Here is a 20744-nt window from a genome sequence, read left to right on the forward strand (position 1 = left end):
AAAACACATCTACGTTTAACTTAATATTAACAAATGCTTTACTGTAATTGACGACAGTGCTTTAAGAAACATGATATTTCACTAAAGTAAGCCCTTGAATACACGCAGTATCAGAAATTCTAAACATTTGACAAACGCCAAGCGTTTTATCAAGAAAATACAGTAATTTTTGCCTACAATTTCAATATATGTAATTCGTGCGTCCTCTTGGCTATCTGAAGCTGTTGAGCGCCTGTCAACCAGTTGATAAAAATCTCTCTTGTGATTTTCAATTCCACAGAGCGACGAAAAAGACGAGATTGTTTCCTCCGCGTGTTCATACCTAACAAGCAGCAAAAAGAAAAGAAATTAAACTGCCCTACGTGTGTTTATCAGAGTAACGAATTAGTAACACAGTTTTAAATCTCTTCAGATTCTGCAACAGACTCACGAGCTGTTTAAACTGTAGAGTTTATAAGTTCGATTCTATAGCCCGTCAGTATCCGATCGACAATCGAAAAGGTTTTTAAAGCACTTCGAGACCCAAAGAGGGTACCTACCATTCGCCCAGTTGTGCCATACTCGAAGAATTTCTAACAGCCGATCAGCTTCCTTAATCTGCGAATACAAAACATTAAGATTACGTCAACATTTGTCATGTTTCTGTCTTTCTTGCATAAGCATTCCGCTATTTATTCAAATCATTAAAACCAAGAAATACGTTGTTGCACTGACCTCGATAAACTCGTCAACAAGACTGATGGCCTGGAATCGGGCCTGCCACTCCCTGAATGCCTGCAAGAGAGAACTGGTGGTTACAGATGGCGTGAAGAACAGGCTGAATAATTGTGATTCCTACGACTGAACTTATCTCTTGCCTTAACGCAGTGGATGGACGTGGTTTCCTCAAATTCGAACTCAAGTGTCAAATCAAACATCTACCAATAGTATTAACACATAATGCAACGTATCACACATCACATTTAACGCTTGAAGCATCGCAAATAAGACATCATACATTTAACAGCAAAACGATTAACAAATCCTGCATCACAAATCACTCAACAGATTACACATCACATACAACGCATCACACATCACATTTATGACATGTCAAACATTTCACAGCATACCCATTACAAATCATGGATCACGCATAAAACAGCACATCGCACATCACAAATTACACATCACACTGAAGCACTCTTTTTACCATGGTCAAGAGCCTTCTTTCTCCAAACAGTACCACTTTCTTCCTATTAGAAACACGAGTAGAGGCAAGGACATGCCAAGCCTTAAAACACCTGTAAGAAAAAAAAGAGACAGTTAACACTCATGCCACCACTTTCAGAAAGTACTAGCTTCTATAAACTTTTCCCGTAATAGAAAGGTTCAGCTTACTTTGGTAGAAGTCTGTCTGTGTATAGTCGTATGGCATCTTGACTCTTTCTTGTCATCTGCACCCAATAAGTGAAAGTCTGCCGCACAAATCTGTCGTTCTGCTTCTTCTGAATGACCTGAGTGAAGCCTTTGTCTTTCTCGGTCACTATAGATGAAGAAGAAAGGGAAAGACTTTATAAGATATTTGTCCCACGCCCTAAACAAAGGTTTCAACATCTTCATCTCTTTGTTCGACATTGCTGATGCAAGCAATATGTAGCAACACAGTGGTCAAACAGCTGAGCATAAGGGAACTTGGTGATGTGCTTTCAGGCTGTCAGGACCAAGCTGTCTCACACGAGTTACAAACAACCACAGAAACTAGTAAGTCACAGTGTTTTAAACGCATATAACTTTTTTGGCAAAGCTCAGAACAGAATGGTAAATCAACAGGATATTCTTTTTATCATCACCTTAAGAAATATATAGAAAACACTTTAGAGAATATGCAAACTGATGTTAAGTGTGTAAGGAGGTTAACGATCTGCAAAACCTGGAACTCTGCTCAGCACTTACCAATAGCCTTCTTCTGCCACTGTCCGATTAGCTCTTGTAGCTTCTTCTTAGCGGAGCACTAAAATAAATAAAATAATGATGATGATGATGATGGTGATGATGATAATGATGATTATAATGATAATGATAATGATAATGATAATGATAATGATGATGATGATGATGACGATGATGATGACGACGATGATGATGACGATTATGATGATGACGATGATGATGATGATAATGATAATGATAATAAACAACAACACAGAAGAGCAAGGTCTTTTAAACGTCATAGCAAATCGCCTTTCATTAAGATAATTTCTTGGCTAATTCTTTGCTACAACGGACAAATAACAACGGGGCACGAATGAACATGGAACGAAGATGGTTAACCCTTCAAGAAGAAATCAAGATGCAACATCTCCATGCAATTCCAGTGTGTTATATCGAAAACAGATCATGAGAACAGACAAGCTCATCGGTTTAAGGGAGTTACCTTAAAATGAGACCAAATTCTCTTGTCTAATTTACAAGGAAATATATGACAGTCAGAAGAAAGAATTTATCACTGGATTCTGGGGGGTAAAGGGCTTAGGATGGCCAAGATTAACAGGGATTGGAAAAATTAGGAAATTCCATTAATCTGAACAACTTATCGTGACGCACCTTTTTCTTCCACTTCTGAAAGCCACCCTTGAGCCTTGAGAGCCTGCAGTGATCATCAGCCAGCATCTTCCTTTCCTCTTGGATCCTCTTTGTGACAGCGTACTCGTTCCAGATCCTCAGGTATTTGAGACGGCTTGTGTCAAGCTGTAGCAAGAGAAAGATGGACTTCATTCCTGCGGCTAAATTGATCGAATGGATTGGGGATTTTGGCAAAATGCTGCGGCGAGTTGAACGCATGCACCTTCTTCAAGGGCGACCACAGCACTTAAAAACGTTTAAGAACACTTCTCGACTGAGTGTCGTAAATCCAAAACCAAAGTTATCGCAACAGCCAATCAGAGGAACAGAGAAAGACTTTAAGAGCCAATAAAGCGCGGGAAAACGCGGGCGACCAAGTCGTGATCGGTGTTAACTTTGCATCTGATTGGTTAAGAGAGTGACGCGAGTTTTCAGAAGCAATCACAGAGCGAAGAGAAACAAACTAAAGTAATCTCGGATGACCATATTCGACCCGGATTACATTTGACTTACGACCCAGCCAAGGCTTCAACGTGAAGCGTTTGCCTCAAGCTAAATGCAATAACCACTCGTGACCTCGTCTCTCACTTGGAAGAGGGAATTTTGTAAATATCTTTATTTTATGGCGTCCTTAGAGAATTTCACTCATACAAAATCTGGTGTTTGCAACGAAATTATATAACCTTGTATAAAAGGCAATTTTTTCTCTTGTAATAAAAACATACAAACAACAACAAAAACAACCTACCCAGTGTTGCCTTGCAGTGACTTTCGTATACAGCTCTCTTCTCCATTTTCCCAAAGTTTTCGACATCAGTTCTGTCGTCTTGTTGTTTGTAATGTAATTTAAAAGCTCCTTTTGTAGTTTCCTTTGGCGGGTAAATTTTAGCCACGTTCTAAAAGTCAGACTCAGAGGCAGGTTCCTCCAGTGCAGTATAGTCTCTGTGGCCATCACCTCACGATCACGTGGTTCACTTTGTGTGCTACGCCCGGTGAAGGACGTACATGAAACAGTGCTCATACCGTCATAGTCCTAAGGAAAGAAATATCACGATCAATTTTTCAACGATCAAGGGGGTTTTATTCACTTTCTTTGCCATTGATAAAGAGAGAACAATGTTTGACCACACGTCGTAATTACTCTTAGGTCAAGAAGGCTGGGTGTAGGTTTGAATTCGAACCCATTTTAGCTTTACATAATGCATTTAAGAGGAGACTGATTCCTAGACTAAATAAGGTAGAGGAGCAAGATTGAGGAGTCACCTGTACATGACACATTGTACGAAACGCATAACACATCATACAACACAGAAAACACATCACACAAAACTTATCACACATCACACAAATCACACATGATACATCACATGCAAACTTTAGCTTGTGACCAAACCTCACAATTATTGTTCCCGATATCTAATTAGTATCTTCAAATGATGTAGATAAGTGAAAAAAAATTTCCAACTTGTATACGAGACCGGTCATACCACTAGGCGATAAAATGTGACCAATACAGAAATATGAACAACACGTCTCCCTTCTAAACATGCTTACAATGTCCCTCCCCACCCCACCCCACACCTGAACGCCACTTACCTCATGATCCGTCTCGCTGCTTCCAGAGTGAATGCCTGTATCGTCCTCAGACTTCACAGGAGAAAAGTCCTCCAGTCTAATGGGTGGAGTTGATGGGAGGGGATGCTCAGGACTGGGGGAAGGAGAGGGGGAGGGGACGGGACTGGTGTGACTTGAATTGAACGCCAAGGGGGACATGGGGCGAGAATCTCTCAGGATAGATATAGGGGAAATGGGTCGAACAATGGGACTCTCTGGCCTCAAAAGCTGGTCTATGCCATCGATTCTTCCTGGCAGTGAGGCCGTCTGAAAATAATTTAAAAAATATCATTGACCCCATGCCGTTTTAAGTTTTCAGGCCCACACGAAACCTCCGTGAATTCACTTCAAATAAACGCTACTAAGCAGTAATTTCATGTGGAACTTCTTCTATTCTTTTAATTGTGCAGCACTAGGTTCTAGCTTTTCAGTCTGTGGATGAAAAAACCCTAGTGTGTGATCATATAATCAAGAGCTTCTGAGCAGTGCTTTTAAATGGTACTCTCTGTTATGCTGCAAAAAAAAAAAGGACTGTACAACCACTCAAATGAAGCCACCGAACAGGGAAAGATTTTTGTATAAACCCATATTATTCTAGGACGAAGCCTTAGTACTAAAGGCAGCCTATTGTTATTCCATTGTTTTCGTCATCCAAGAACTGTACGCGTAGTGAAGTATTGGACTGCGCGGAAATCTGACCCCGAGCAGTTATCTTATCTGGTATAAAAAAGCCATTCTAACGTATCAGACTGTGGAGCAAACCCTTGATTGTGACCGTTTTGCTGAAGGCTACTGTGCTCGTCTCTCGTGTAGTATTGTTTATCATGCTGTGCAAACAAATTTTAACTTTCCATTCTGTAAACAAAATCTTTGTGTTAACCATTCAAGTGAAAGCTTAAGAACCGCTATTCCATGAGGAATTGAAAACTATGCTGTTTAACAGTGATCCTAACTTCAAACGACGAAATCTAACTGAGTGGTCACTCAAATATGAGCAATTTGCATCAGTGTCAGTATCTGAACAACTGCACAACCACCCCTCCCCTAACCAACATTAACTTGTTATCCGTTGACTATTATTGGGTTAAGAGAGGGGTGGGTGCACAGATGTTGTTATACTTACATCATCGTCCCTCTCCTTGAGAGCTAACCCAAATGTAAACACGGTACCAGATCCCCTCCGAATGGAGGCGCCATACCCTGAGGAAGTAAGAGCGTCAGACACAGTGGAGCCAAGAGTCGAGCCTAAGGTTGAACCTAACGGCTGGCGAAAAGAAGGGGAGAACGATCCAAAGGAAGAATCCAAGCCAGACACTGAGGTAGCAAACTTTTGCATCTCCACTTGTAGGATCTCTTTAGTAATGCGGTGCCATGCTTGAAACATACTCCGCAGAAAGGCGTCCTTCTTTGTAAGAGCGTGATCTCTGTTTAGGGAGTAGCAAAAATGGCCAAGTTAATCCTTTGTAACTTTTAAGCCAAAATAAAATTTCTTACAAAAGACCTTGCCAACGGAGGATTAAAATGCTCATTCGACAGATTCAGGTTTTAACTTATGGACTAAAATTGGATTCACCCAACATTTCGTAATCACACTTCCCCTCATAACATTTTTCTCACCTTGCCCATTCCTCCACACGGTAACGTCTCAGCCAAACAGCCCATGCTTTCCTCGTAACTGTGTTCCTGTATAGATCATCCGCAATTTCTTCTTGCCTCAAGCGATACGCTATCTGACGGTCAGCGGATGCTCTCCAAAATCTAAAGGACCATTTGACCAGTAACAAACCTCGAGCCTGTAATTCACACAGAACGAAATTGAAGCTTCCTCCATTTTCTTGATAATTTTATACTTAGAGTCTCACGACAACATTTTTATTAAATCTTAAAAGCTTCGCAGGCTAGGAAAGAAACCTTACCTCCTTTCCAATCTCCTCGACCTTCTCCTCAGCTCTATGTTGAACTTTTTCTTTCCATAAAGAGTAGAACTTCTCCATTAGTTCAAATCGTCGCGCGCGTATTTTCAGCTTGGCGTATCGCTGATCTTTTATGTAACCTGTAAATTCACAATTTAAAGGGTACACATGTAAGTGACGCAAATAACGGATAAAATCCTTCAGTAAAATCTACAGGCTTTTTGCGTGACTCGTCGGTCGACCTCACCTCTCCAAGCAGCAAAAGCTCTTGACATTTTATTCCGAAGCAGCGTCTCGTTTACTTCTGTTTCTTTAACACGAAGATAAGCCCGATCTCTGTGGCAAAACGAGAAGAAGAAAATTCATACAAAAATTTAAAGAAACAACTGAAACAGAACAAAAAGTTAACCATAGCTAAAAACTCCCACAACTGCTGTTGGTGGATTATTCTGTTTCCGATTCGATTCTTAACCTCTACCACTCCCTAGATCTAAATATCAGTCGTGTTACATGAGAGCGCACTCGTTTTCGGCTGATAAGAAGCGCGTAATTTTTTTCATGTGCATAATTAAAAAGGGAACTGGTTTTTAGAGGAGCGAATAAGTCTTAGAGTGAATGGCTTCAAGATGCTATATGAATTGCTTTTTCTGCGACAGTCAGAGACAATATTAGCTTATACGAGAAGGAAAGCTAATGTTGGTTCATGAGACAGAAATAAAATAATTGGATATAAACCATTACCTCCAAAACAGGAAGTATTTGTCAAGTATCTTTTCTGTCGCTCTTGTCTTCTGATCAACAATATTTTTCAGGCGATGTACGTGAAGTCTCCAAGCATCAAAAACCCTGAAATCATATTTAACTAAACCGTTCACAACCTAACATCAGAATCCATATTCACCCTACTCTTTCAATACATTTTCTTTGGTACTGACAAGGAGAATTTGTTTAACCATCAAAGTGTTTTTAAGTTGGCGATCATTTCCTTTATTCTCATGACCGTAGTGAATGATTCAGCAGTATTACTGTGAGGAGAAATCAGATGCTGGTCAATCTTGAGGTTTAAAGGATACTATGCTATTCATTTGACTTGTAAACGGAGCGAGGCAACGAACCCGAAAAGAAATTCAACGTGTTAAAATATACCAAGAGGATTGTTGAACTGTGAAGTGATAGTGGGTTCAAACGCTGAAGCCAAAAGTAGATGTAATATTCTTCCAGTAACTTCCACGCAAAATAATATTCCAGGGTAGAAGTTACTGAAGAAATGTTACAAATGCTTTTGGCATAAATCAACCAAATTCAGATTTTATGGTAGGTCATGTTTCCAATATGTAAAAACGATTGATCGACTTCCAAACATCAAAACTGAGAGATAAAAACATAAAATGATGGGAACTAAGGACACAATAAAAATACTCAAACAATAAACAAAAAATTAGATGTAGCCACTACGGTAGGTGGAATTCTTGATCAAAAGCTGTTAAAGCACATTTACAAAAAGCAAAGTCTGGGCGGGAAATTCATAGCAAATACTTATAGCCATGCGGTATTATTCATTCTTTGGAAATAATTTCCACAATTTGGGAGATTGATATTTTCAATTCCAAAGTTAAAATTAGCATCAATAGGGTTTCAACTATCCACACTGCTTTCCCACAAGGCATTGGGTGGGGGGAAGACTCAAATCCCGCTTCCCACCCCACACCCCCCGCTCTGATCTTTACTTGGCTTTCCCAAAACCATTCCCAGTGCTGTACCTGGCCATTTCTTTCCTCTCTCTCCGAGCTACCATGGGTGAAATGATTTGTTGTTCCTGATTAACAACTCTCCACGCCTGAAGGACACGAGCTTTGAAGTTCTTTGTCAAGATAGCTCTTGCTCTGAAGACCTTTTCATTCTCTGCATCAACTTTTCTCTTCTGTAGTTTCCAGGTCCTAAAAATTCCTAAAGACGGGATAGTTAAAATCAGGTACCCGAAGAAAAACAAAAAACAGAGAGACAAAGACGACAAACATAAAACACAACAAAACTCTAGTGGGTCACTCTCTAATTGGTCTCCTCTCTTATAAGCCCCCTCTCGAAAAAGCCCCCGCTCTAAAAAACCACCCTCTCTGCTAAGCCCCTTCTGTACCAGGCCCCTCTCTCTTACCTCCTCCCTCGCACGTCCTTTCAATATTCTGTCTTTGTTTGAGAACGCTTTCCTAAACTTACTTTTCATCATCAATAGTTGCCAGATATCGCGATTCACCATCAGTCTTTGCTCCAAGTACTTCTTCTTTAAAAGAAGTTTCCAAGCTTCACATGCTTTCCTGTAGCAAATAAATTAAAGACATTTTGTTGAGACTTCGTTGATATTTTGTGGATGCAGTTAAACCAGCACTACAGAGCCAAAGAGATCTTTATAAATCACGAAAGGGAAGTCCCATTTTAAAGTGGACAATATTTCCACGCGTTTTTCTTATTTTCAATGAACTAAAAAAGAACTTCATGAAACATCAGATCTACTTGAGGCAACTTGAGAAACTTCACCACTCCCGGGTCAGTTTTTGCCCAACTTCAGACAAACCCTACCTGAAGTCCATGAACTGCAACGAAATGGTGCAGATTACTTTCCCGCAGTCTCTGTGATTTGTTTGCAAATTCTACATACATTCTTAACCAACCAGGAACAAAAATTAAACCATGCGCGTCTTGGTCAAGAGTTTTTCCGTGTTTTCCTGCGCTTAGAGCTCTGAAGCCTGCATACTGTCAGTTTTCATTAATTCTCAACATTTTCCTTCTCTCTGAAACATTTTATGTCCTCAAACCTTTAATTTGTGAAGAACTACCAGGTAGTTGCCACTTACTTTGTACACCGCCTGGACCAATTAAGTCTCGCTTTCTTTCTGAAGTTAGCCACCTTCATGGCAAACAACCAGCGATCCATCATTTTTCGCGAAGCGCTGTGATTCTTCTTCTGGATCAACTGAATTTCTTTGCTCCTGCATGTAAAGACAAAACACGTGTCAAAGCCTTGAAAATTCTAAGCCGCAATGAGTCCTTTGCAAACTCTTATTCTATCGCACAACTCAAAAGAAATCAGTTTTCAGAATTTGCAAATGATTCTAAATTGCAGCTGTAACTCAACGCTACCAGTGGATCATGCACTGAGATTTTGCAAGTAAAGAGTTTTGCCAAAGAAAAGCGATCAGGCCTCTCGACCCAGGTTCTTGCACGCCAACAGTTTGAAAACAGTTTCACTACATGTAACAACAACTCAAGAGTCACCCAGGATCTACCTACTCACCTGAGAGCTTTGTTCTCTTTCACGAGTTGTTTCCAGTTATTTAACATGCTGCTAACAAGCATCCGTTCTAAGGAACCAACAAAGGCTCTTCTTCTCTCCCTTTGCTGTTTAGTAAAATTTGACCATCTGTTGAAGAACCTGCGCTTTTTCCCCTAAAATAACAACCACAAAGTTTCATTTGTTGTGTAGCCACAATAATTTTATCTTGAAGAGAAGACTATCTTTCTCTGTCATTCACTTCATTTTGTCACTAGCGAACACGTGGTCTTCGAAAATAGCTTAGACTCGTCGTGAGATGGTAAAAACATCTGTGCAGAATAATGAATAGAGAAAAACATTTCAGCCTTCGCCAATTTGAAAGAGATGGTAGTTCGTGCAGATGTACAAAAACTGGAGCTCTCAGTTCATAGCCATTTATAAACACCACCAAATGTCCAAATAGGAAAAAATTTCAATAGAATGACTCGTGCCGGCAAGTTTGTTCTAAACCTCAACTAAAACTGGTTTTCTTCAGAGAAATTTTTAAAAGCGTGTTGAGCACAATGCGAAATGGCATTGGCTTTTCGTCACTCTGCTCTGTCTTAAAAAAAAACTCGCGCACGGCAACCTCCTAAACTAAACCAAAACCAACCGCGAGTACATGTTAATCGCCCGCGTTTTTTCACACTCCAGGCAGTTTGGTTTTTTTCATTTTGTGTTCCAATTGGTTCCCTGTGTTATTTCCCTTCGTCCCAACCAATCAGATTCATGACTAAAACCAACCGCGACTACATGTGGATCACCCGCGTTTTCTTACGCTTTAGGCGGTTAGGTTGTTTTCAATTTCTGTTCCAATTGGGAGATTTTCCTTCGTCCCAAATTGCCATTTTCTTTAAAATTGGTATTTATTTTACACCAGAGTTATTAAGCGGTATTGCGTTAAATTCATCAGGCTAGTTCTAGATCTTAACCCTGTATATGACACCAAAGAGAACACAAAACTGCAAAACGAATCCTTAATACAACACGTTTTACCAAATCACCTCTCTTCATACCTTTTTGGCCAAGGCCTTACACAGATGTCGATGAATAACCTTCCTCCTGTACCGCAAAAACCACAACTTGAATATCTTCCTGAAGATGAAGAAACAAATATTTGATGGTATTAGACTGCACCATCGTTCTTAAAATCAGCCTTCTCCGCCTCTGAAAGCTTAAAATCAACAGTGAAACTTTCAACTAGACGTCGTAGGTAATTCTGCACTGCACTGGTTTTACTGTATTTTGCTATAATACTGGTCAAAAAAAAAAAAAAAGAGAAAAAAAAAACGCTACCCTCTCAACCAATCAAATTGACAAATTGACAACTAAAACCAATCACTCGTGTTTTCCCGCGCTTGAAGCAGTTTGTTTGTTATTACGCTGAATTCTCATTGGCTACTTGTGGTATTTTCTGTTATTCTGATTGGCTGCTGCGATAACTTTCCATTTGGTTTTATGCCACGCAATCATAGGCTGAGCACAAACAAAAAGCCCATCGTTCTCTAGTCTCGGCTTACATCTGAAGTCCGTTTTTGTAACGCCTATCCGCTTGCCGGTTCATAAGCCGGATTTTCCAGTGATGAAAAGATAGCTTGACCAACTTGTGACGATGATATTCCTTGCACATGCTCTGGAACCTCAGCCGAATAATCCTGTAAGGACACAGAATAATAAAAAAATCATTACCAAACCAGCAGTTTTTTTAGTTAATGAATTTTTTCTGGGCATTGTGTACAGTTGCAACTTTGCATGGTTTTTAGAGAATTACTACAAGCAGATCGTGCAATTTCTGGAGTGAAAACTACAGGCGCCTAATATGTTTTTCAAACTTCCATTTTTTCGATTGTTGACAAATGTTGACACAATTTGTAATCAAGCGTCGAGAGGATTTCATTGGTTTTGCTTTTTTACACCCTTTGATTGGTCAAGAAAACTGACGTTGGCCTCTCGATCATCCATTCAAAAGCAGAGCTACAACCAATCGCGTCGTGGCCACTCTCGTTTTCCCGCGCTTAGTTATTGAGTTGTTTATTCTTCCAGCGAATTCTACATGTAATTGGCTCCTTGTAATGCTCATTTTTGTTCTAATTGGCTACTGTAATTGTTTAAGCTATGGTTTTGCCGAACACGTGCGAGAAGCGCTAAAATATTGTCCATAAAGTTGGCTTTGCACCTTTTCTTCAATCGCTCTAATCGTTGAGGCATACTGATACGAAGACATTGCCGGTTTTTTCGGTTAAGCATTTTTGTGGAGTTTGTTTAACTTACTTGGCATATTGAGTCCAGTTCTTCCAGCAATAGAAAGCTTTTACTAGTACGCGTTTCCTAGAAAAATGAAAAGGAATATAATTTAATTTACACAAATGCTACGGATGAAGTAATCAGTCAAAAAAAAGTAATAAAAAAACCTACAAAAAATTGAAATGTACTTCTCAATCAATTTGGGAAAAACGAAGACGAAAAACATTTTCAAACACCTTCTATCTTTACCGTTATTCTGTTCCACCACAAAATTCCCTGCACACATATCAATTTTTTTAAATGAGTGTCAAAAAAAATCCGGGATAACCTTTGTTTTGTTTACTTCGCTATGTGATTAGTCCAGAAAACTCGCGTTACTCTCTCAACTAATCAGATACAAAACTAAAACCAATCGCAACTTAGTCGCCCGCGTTCTCCCGCGCTTTTGGCAGTTTGATTGTTTTTACTTTGAGCTCAGAGGAAGAGCGTTCTAATCTCATAACTGCAAGAGTAAAATGATTCTACACGCAACTTACGATTTCAAACTATCTGCGACAACTGCTTTGTCCGTGTTTTCCTTCCAAAGGGTAAATAATCTGACCTGTAAATGTTCTTCATAGTGTACTCTGAGAAGTGAACAGACAAGAACCAAGTTCGTTACATTATAAAGTATCGCACATAAAATAACAATTGTTCAGTGTACGATAAGAGAACAGCAAGGAGAACTTACACTCTGACGTTAGGGTGTAAACGAGGTTTCTGTGACTATTAAGGCGTAACCGTATAATAAATCCCTTCTTTTTGGCAAAGTCCGTCGCGCGATTTAAAAATAGGTCAACGAAGAAAACAAATTGACACTGGCGCGCCGCGCGGAACCCTGTGAGTTAAGCGCATTACTCCCAGAGTTCCGCGCAGTGCGATAACTTTTTTTCGCGGATGTAACTTTCCTTATTTTTTATTTGCGCGACGGCCCTCGCCGAAAAGGAGTCACTGTTTGTCGTCTAGTAAGGCATCTGACCCCGAAATAGAAATGCCCCGGAAGGTTTTAGATTTTAATCGTATCAGATTCGCTCAGACCTTTTCTTTTCTTTGATCTTCTCTGGTAAAAAATATTTACCGTCTCTTTCTATTCCTTTAATCTGCGCTTTTTTACCACTGATATAAGTTTTAAGTCTACTTTGAAAATTGATAGTTCTCAAATCTTTGTTAGGCCATCCTTTAAAAACTACGCTTTCGTTTTCTTTTAGTTTACCTGGCAACTTCTTTCAATCTTGTTTTAACCACTCTCTGTGAAGCGTACAATCTCCAGCTGTGCCAGCTCCTTGTCAGTAAACCGATTCTGGTCAGAAAAAACAGTCCTTGAAAGTTAATCCTGATGTGTTTGAACTTGTGAGAACTGTGAGCATTTGAAAATGTGCTTGAACGAGATCCCGAAAACGACGAAAATGTAGTTTGAATTTCCCAGTTAATACGAAGTAAATCTTCTTCAGCTAATTCCATTTCCCGGTGTAAATATTGATTTGCTTGAGTAATGACCAGAATTAAACAAATTATTGTTCAAATTACAAAGTAGTGAATTTCGCCAGAAGGTTCAGCAAGCCACAAGCGCGTTCACTCGAAACATTTTGGATCATCGTATTGAACATGCGAATGTTAAATTTAAGACTTCTTTTTCGTCTTTTTCAATTCAGAATGCTTGAAGTAGTATAGAACACAAATCTGATCTTTGTTCTTGTTCAAAAGGAACCGTGCCTCGTGTGTTAATTACGTGTTATGAATTTTTTCACAGCCCCAACAAATACGATTATCATTATATTGCTAAATTCGTTGATAACACCTGTTGCATATCAAACATGCTCATAAACTAAGAATCTCTGATCATAATTCGCCAATTTTGATAAATTAGGCACTTTTAGGAAACACAGTTAAAAACTGAAGGCATTTTGGTGGTCTAGATTTCTTTGTTCTTAACTTTCTTACTCATAAATTTCAAAACGCATACATTAAAATAATGTACGCAAAACAAAATTGCCAAAAGTACTGTGCAGTTGGACAGGACGCTAAATCGTTGAAATCCATCTGGAAATTTTTAATTCATATGATAAGCTGATTTATACATGCATTCTGATTAGTTCTTACTTACGATCTATCGGGGGACAGAAGAAGCATGGAAGCATAGATGACGACATACAAAACAAATAGATTTATATTGCTGTGGTTTTGTGCGGTAATAGAATCACAGTGGACGTCAAAATGTGGTCAGAATGAAGTGACACACTTTGCTGCGCTTCAAGTGCCAGTTTTTTTCCTTATCAAAATTTGACGTCAACTGTGTTCAATTACTAACCAGATGCATAGCAACACGGAATCTATTTATTAATTAGCAGAATTTTTGTACAATAAACAGTGCAAATTTGAACCATACTTGTAGTGTAAGGAAGCAACTCCATTCTTCTGCTCCATATCACACTTTATCTTCCATTTAATATAATTTCTCGATAATACGTGCCTGTCAGCCATCTGTTCCATCATTGCGCCCCTTGATTATAGGAGAAAAAAAAGCTTTTAATTTGAAAACTTTCATGTAGCTGCAGATTCTTTTTAGTGATTCAGGATGTTGTTTGTATCCTTTGCTCACTGCTCGGAAAAATACTACGTAACTCGCAAGAAACCTGCGCGTATTATACGTTAACCTATCAAATAAGGTGTATATAAACCACTAGACTTTATTACTTGTCATGTAGAGAAAAGATTGTTACCTGTTTTGATCCATTTTGAACAAGTGCCACTTGTCAAACGCTTCTCGCAGTCGATCGGTCACTTTCGTTTGCACAGCCTTTTGCCACTAAATGAAGATTTAAAGAAAAAATTATGCAAATGAAGATCCCGGCCCTTAACATAAATCTACTGTATGCTCCTTTCAACTCCATCTACCCTTTGTCAACACGTTACAGGCTTTAAAATACGCGACGATATTTTACGCGTTCACAGTGAGAGAAATGTGCACATTTTCTAACTTAAAAATCTCCAGAATTACTGTGAAGATTTGAAACTTAAAAATCATAATAATCTTGTTGAGCTTACTCTTTTCACCGAGTTACCTTAATTTAAACAATCATCCAACAATTTACTTAAAATACAAAGAAAATATATCTTCCATCTACTAACTTATGATAATTTTGTGCTTAGAGCGATTTTCAATTGTGTCGAAATTAGTCCGAGATAGCATAGGATTTGCCTCACGTCTCTCTGTGATTGGTTCAGAAAACTCGCGCCACTCTCTCATCCAATCAGATTTAAATCTTTAAAAACCAATCGCGACTTGGTCACCCGCGTTTTCCCGCGCTTTAGGCAGTTTGCTTGTAGTTACTTTAACTTCTTATTGGCTCCTAAAGTTTCCTTTCTTCTGACTGGTTTTTGTAATTTCGTGGATTTGGCTTGAAATCCGGTCTGCTACAAGTACATTGTAACTTTTCCATACCTTTAGCCAGTACTTGGCCGTAATCCTGGCTCTAGCCCTCGTCTGAACCTCCGTGACGGACTGTTTATGCTGACTCACAGCAAATCGCAGGGCAGTCAATCCCTTCTGTAGCATGAGCTTTCTTCGCAGTTTGTCTGCTTTTTCCAGCTGAACAGTCCTGGCATTTCTCCATGCCTCAAAATACTTATGCTGCGTCTCTGTTTGCCAGAACGTGACTGCACTGTTAAAAGAATGGTGCAAAAAATTACCAAACGCAATCTATACTCCCTTCAACGTTTTGACCAAAATTCTGAAGCTGTATGCATTCATGCAGTTGTGCTTGTACAACGTAGACGTTCTTCCTGTTTAGCAAACTACCCTTAACCAATACCTGAATTAGTGGGTTTGAAGAAACCCTTATCACCTGGAGTGTGTCACAAAGAGCTAGCCAATGCTCAGACCAGATTTATGTTCTACATGCACGATAAACAATACTTGCAGGTGGCACCCTGTTATATTTACCCCCCCCCCCCCCCCCCCAGCCGACGTATTACCTTGCACGGGCTGTCAACCTCTCAGGCACCTTACTCATCTACTGTTAATGAGTTTAACAATTTATCAAATACCTTTGTAATTTGACGTCATCCTCTTGTTTGATCAGCCTTTTCAGCCTTGTCTTCTGGTACCAGCGTCGAAAAAGGCGACCCTTCAAATTACATGCCAATAGTAAACATAATATCTAACAGATTATGCTCGATGGAAACTGTTTAATTTAATACATTATGCTTGGGTAAAAAATATACAACATATAATGTTAGCTACCTTTAGCAGCAGCTCCTGATAAGAATTTGGACTGGACGTTCGCGAGGCCCAGAGAGCAGAGGAAATTCTTTGTGATGTATCCACTGAAAATGAGTTTCTCAAGCTAGAAAATAATTAAAAGGCACATTAAAGAAACTTACTTTTACAAACCTGAAAATACATATATTAGGCAAGGTTACATTGTAATTTCATGTCATTTACGAGAATTTGCTTCCAGTGAAATAAAATTAGCTTGCAAGTAGGCCTCGTCATTGGAGCTGCAAGAAACGTGATTCTCCGCCCGAGGAATGATTTGAGACGAGTCGGGGAGAGGTTTGCGGAGGGTCTGGCACTAATTATGAGGTGCAAACCTCTCACTGGCTTACGTTACTCAAGGCTTCATACTTTCCCGCGGGCGAAGAACACTCGTGACAAAAGGCGCTCGTAGGCTGAACTATAAAACAAACATTTCTCTTTCTTGAGCACGGGTTTTCAGTAAGAATCAGAGTAGAAGGAAAAAAAGTTTGGGGGTAGTTAGAGAATGGAGACTTGCAAGAGTGATAAAAATACAAAGAGCTTTCAAACTCAAAATTCATCCATGCACTACCTGAGATCCTGTAGGAGATTTCCTCTTTTATCCAAGTAATCGTCAAGTGAGTGTTCTCTTTTACTGCTTTTCTCAAAGTGAGGGGTGAACCTGTAAGGCGGTGAATTATCTGGACTTGATTTCACACTTCCGCTGCTTAACAACTCCTCAATTGTGAGACTGTCGTCTCCGCTACGTCCACTCGACATCAGGCTTGGCCTTGAGCTCAGATCCACTTTACTGTTTGTTTGCTGTAAGAATGATTTCCCTGCTGATCTGAGTGAAGATCCAGACAAAACTTTATTTCCGCTAAATCCCAAACTGACATTTGATTGTCTGGACGGTGGGGCTAAATTCCTGGAGAGATTTGATTCAAACAAGTTGTGTTCACCATACAGAGACAAAAGCCGAACTGAGTGTGAACTCCGTTGTGAATTGCAGTGATCTGAACTTTGGTTCGTACATGTATCTCTGGTGGGAGGGGAGGGTGGGAGAGCCACATCATAAGGGTCACCATAATTGCTATTTCCCTTACTCAGACCGTTCCTTTCTACCACCGTAGTCTCTAGTCTTGGTTTCTGATCAAAGCTTTTCTTCACTGCATTGTTTTGTTCTCCAGATCCCACGAAGTTTTGGCCAAGGCGTCCACTCAACACCACATTGCTCTGTACGGTGTGCTCTTGCTGCACAGGGAAGCCATTCTGAACATGTCCTTCCCTGGGTCTGCTGTTTATCAACTGCTCTTTTCCATCTTCTTTACCAGAAGAATACGATTTGCTTAGTTTATCAGTGCCCTTAACAGAATTTGCGAATGAAACCGATTTGGGAGAATGCTCTTTCTTGAATGTACTTCCTGGAACAACCTTCTGCTTTTCCCTCCTAATCAGGGCATCCCTTGATCGTTGCATAAATTTATTTGCAAGTATTTCCTGAGAACTGGAACCTCCTGAATAGCTTCCATTCGATGGGTAACTCCTCTTAAGTCTTTCCAAATAGCTGGCATTTTCACTTTTATCAACGCCACCATGACCATTTCGCCCTGTTTTGTGCACAGAAACCTCGGATGGAACAACAAGAATGTCTGGGTGGCCTTTCATTGAAGCTTTACTTGACAAACTTGAAGAATTGGGGCTAGTAACATGTGCATCCTGGCCTCTATTCTGTTGAAGCCCTTCAAATCTAGTCTCTCTTCTGTGTTTACCATTAAGCATCAAGTCAGAATGTCTGTAAAATAAACTTCCATCAAATGTCTTGGTTGAGGTGATCACATCCTGAACACCACTTGTGGTACTGATCCCACATGCTGTACTTTCTGAAGTTTGATTACCGTTCTGAGGCGCAGTCTCTTGTGACAGTAGTTGATTTACTGAGTCTTCCATTGCCAAGCTAAATGGATTGCCAACCTCAGTGTCTAGCAATGTGTGCACTCGATGAGCTGAAGAAGTGCAAACAAAAAGAAGGCATTGTAACACGTAGCAGTGCAAGTCTTCACCGAACCCAAGAGGGTCAGCCACCAGTGACAGACACTATTCCTGTCTCTGTACCATCAAGCTACCCAGAGTATTGCTACATTGGCCCCTGCATTTTGTCAGGCTTCCAAGAAAGATCACTGCTTAGCATTTTTATCATCCAACTGCGCTAAGTAGGGTATAAAAAACGCGCGAATCGAGTACAAATATCCTGCGTTATTTTGTACTGTAAAAATAAACTGTTTCACCGGTCGGCTGCGGGTTTTGCTTCTCTATCTGCTTCGCTTTACCCACTTTTTAAGAAATGCTCATGAAATAAAGCAATTGGATAATAAATAACTTATTACATGTTTTGGTGTTTAGTATCGCTGAGTATTAAGTTTTTACTCAGTGCATTTTGACTTGCCCTGTGGGCACGTCAAAATACGGCACAACTCGTAAAAATACTCAGTGATACTACGCACCAAAGCGTCTAAAAATATAAACATATTCCAGGTAAAGAAAGAATTATGATAGTGGAGTGTCTTGCCCACAAGCACAACACAATGACGCTGGTTTTCGCACTGGACTGAATCAAACTGTCTGCAAATGCCCTTCTAGGAGGGGAAGGTTTAGGGGCATGCTCCTCCATAAAATTTTTAAATTTGAAACTCACTGAGTTAGATGATTTTCAGCATTCTTGGACATCTGAGTAACACTGAGTAACAGCTTACTTGACTCTTCAAACAACCAGGGCCAAGAAAAGCTGCGGCAGTTAAAGGGGCTACCTACGCAGGGCTGATAGCACTTAATGTGTCTCTGTTAACTATTGTGCATGATTTAACAATTTTATAGCTATGTACCTTTTGCAGTAGCATGGTAAGGAGGTCTGGACACCATGTGAGAAGGTATCATGTGTTCTGAAGGATGAACTGACCTATGGAAAGAGTCCTGAAAAGCAACACCAAAAACTGTAACAATAGTATTAGAGTACTTTATTTTAAACAAGAAATTGGAATGAAATGAGAGCAAAATAACACAAGCAACACATGACTGTACAAACCTCACTAACCTTTAAGGTATCTGGCAAATCATAAAAAGAGAAATCAGACCATTCTTCATCTGAGCTCTCTTTGCTGGATTGATATGGGCACTTCTCATCAGTTATTGGAAGATCCTGTATTGAGGCTTTGTGGCAATGCTCATGAGGGAAATCATGAGCTGCTGTCGAAATGAGATAGGTGATTATTTTGTATAATAAGCTCAATGATGCTCCCATTTTGACTAGTTCTTACAAGTATGATCTATTGGTGGACAGATGCATAGGTGACATCATCATTGACAATATTTTTGCTTCCTTATTGTATAAAACAAAAAGATTATATGTTGCTGTGGTTTTGTATAGTCTGTGATAGATCACAGAAGATATCAAAATGTGTTGAGAACATCAGTGACCACTTTTTTGTTTTTGCCACATTTTGACATCACCTGTGATCTGAACAGACACGTCATGACTTTGTCAAAGAGTCTATTTGTAAAATAGAGCTAAATGTCACCTGCCAGAAAAATCTATAGAGCAGTTATCATTATAACAGCAGCAACATATAACAATTTAGAAGAAGAGCAATCTGCCATAATACTTGAAAATAGTGCACCTATGCACTCAGAAACTAAACTGAGTTGGCTCACAGGCCATTGGCTGGTTTATATGCCTGTATGTTGGAAAACTCCCAGATGATTGGCCGACTGTCCCAGATTTTGCTAATACTTATTTATCAGGAGGTCCCTAGACATTGTAACTGGTTTTTTCCAATATTGACTTTAACTTTTGACTCAAGGATTATCTGGAGCTAAAATCATATCTGATGTCCCTGACAGTGAAACTTGATGTTTCTCTATACAAGTATGGTGAATGATTGCTGATCATCACAGAACTCTGGGACTCCTCAGGAAAATAGAGACATTCCAGATTTCCCTGTTGAGTTTTCATTAGTAGGAAAAATCTGTGATGGTCAGGAAACAGTAAAATCCTCAATTTTCCTGTATGAAAACCAGCCAAAGTCAGGGCATAGTCATGCACACAATGTACATGTGCAAGATGCCAGGTTTTGTTTGAGAGTTGCACTTTGATGATTTTGCTGTGCAAGTTTCAACATTTTTGAAGTGTTTTTTCTGACTTTGTAGGTGTCTGTTGTAAATGTTCACAAAATGCAAAATACATCCATCATGAATTGCATTCATACCTCTCTTTCTAAGGAAATCCAGTTTAGTGTCTTTAGAGCCATTCTGCGGGGAAAAAAAAACATCTTAAATAACTTAATGAAGCAATGAGATTATGATTGTTTTAACCCTTTAACTCCCATGAGTGACCAAGACAGAATTTCTCTTTACAGTATCAATACAATATCAACCAGATAAGTGATGAGAACAAAGAAAAATATCAATTTGGGGATAATTAGTTGATCTAATACTAAATTCTCTGAACTAACATTATACGAGTTGTATGGTTGACAACCAGGAGAATTAAAAATTTGTTCTGGGAGTTACAGGGTTGACAGATCATATTTTTCTCAATAGGCAGAGAAGTAGAGACTATATCATTACACATAAGAAGGTTGAAACACAACATCTACCACTTTTGTACATCACAGAAAATATTTCAAGTTCTTAGTTACATGAATCAACTGAAGTAAACTACAGCTGTATGTAAATGTTAGAGTAGCCCAGAATCATTAAAGATTACATGTCTTTATTTACTTACTGTAAT

General features: G+C 39.4%; 1 protein-coding gene across 5 annotated transcripts in view; it reads right to left on the reverse strand.

Moving 5' to 3' along the window:
• Nucleotides 1-20744, reverse strand: part of LOC113680499 (uncharacterized) — a 35172-nt gene that overhangs the window by 10864 nt on the left and 3564 nt on the right. For 2 of the 5 annotated variants that reach the window (XM_089180016.1, XM_089180013.1), the window contains 32 exons: nt 20221-20263; nt 19041-19201; nt 18841-18928; nt 16551-17964; nt 15965-16067; nt 15769-15848; nt 15164-15383; nt 14442-14527; nt 14108-14221; nt 12935-13021; nt 12219-12308; nt 11710-11766; nt 10959-11093; nt 10455-10533; nt 9421-9572; nt 8981-9115; nt 8346-8443; nt 7892-8078; nt 6873-6977; nt 6379-6467; nt 6135-6271; nt 5836-6011; nt 5342-5642; nt 4201-4485; nt 3353-3637; nt 2587-2730; nt 1936-1993; nt 1381-1525; nt 1193-1283; nt 715-774; nt 540-597; nt 178-322 (listed from right to left, as the gene is read on the reverse strand). In XM_089180016.1, coding sequence (XP_089036142.1) covers nt 178-322; nt 540-597; nt 715-774; nt 1193-1283; nt 1381-1525; nt 1936-1993; nt 2587-2730; nt 3353-3637; nt 4201-4485; nt 5342-5642; nt 5836-6011; nt 6135-6271; nt 6379-6467; nt 6873-6977; nt 7892-8078; nt 8346-8443; nt 8981-9115; nt 9421-9572; nt 10455-10533; nt 10959-11093; nt 11710-11766; nt 12219-12308; nt 12935-13021; nt 14108-14221; nt 14442-14527; nt 15164-15383; nt 15769-15848; nt 15965-16067; nt 16551-17964; nt 18841-18928; nt 19041-19201; nt 20221-20263 — 5408 coding nt within the window. The remainder of the gene's footprint in view (nt 1-177; nt 323-539; nt 598-714; nt 775-1192; nt 1284-1380; nt 1526-1935; nt 1994-2586; nt 2731-3352; nt 3638-4200; nt 4486-5341; nt 5643-5835; nt 6012-6134; nt 6272-6378; nt 6468-6872; nt 6978-7891; nt 8079-8345; nt 8444-8980; nt 9116-9420; nt 9573-10454; nt 10534-10958; nt 11094-11709; nt 11767-12218; nt 12309-12934; nt 13022-14107; nt 14222-14441; nt 14528-15163; nt 15384-15768; nt 15849-15964; nt 16068-16550; nt 17965-18840; nt 18929-19040; nt 19202-20220; nt 20264-20744) is intronic. The other 3 variants (XM_027197529.2, XM_089180015.1, XM_089180014.1) reach the window with 3 other exon arrangements.

This window comes from Pocillopora damicornis, chromosome 8 (genome assembly GCF_964200805.1).
Source record: "Pocillopora damicornis chromosome 8, jaPocDami1.2, whole genome shotgun sequence".
Lineage (NCBI taxonomy): Eukaryota > Metazoa > Cnidaria > Anthozoa > Scleractinia > Pocilloporidae > Pocillopora > Pocillopora damicornis.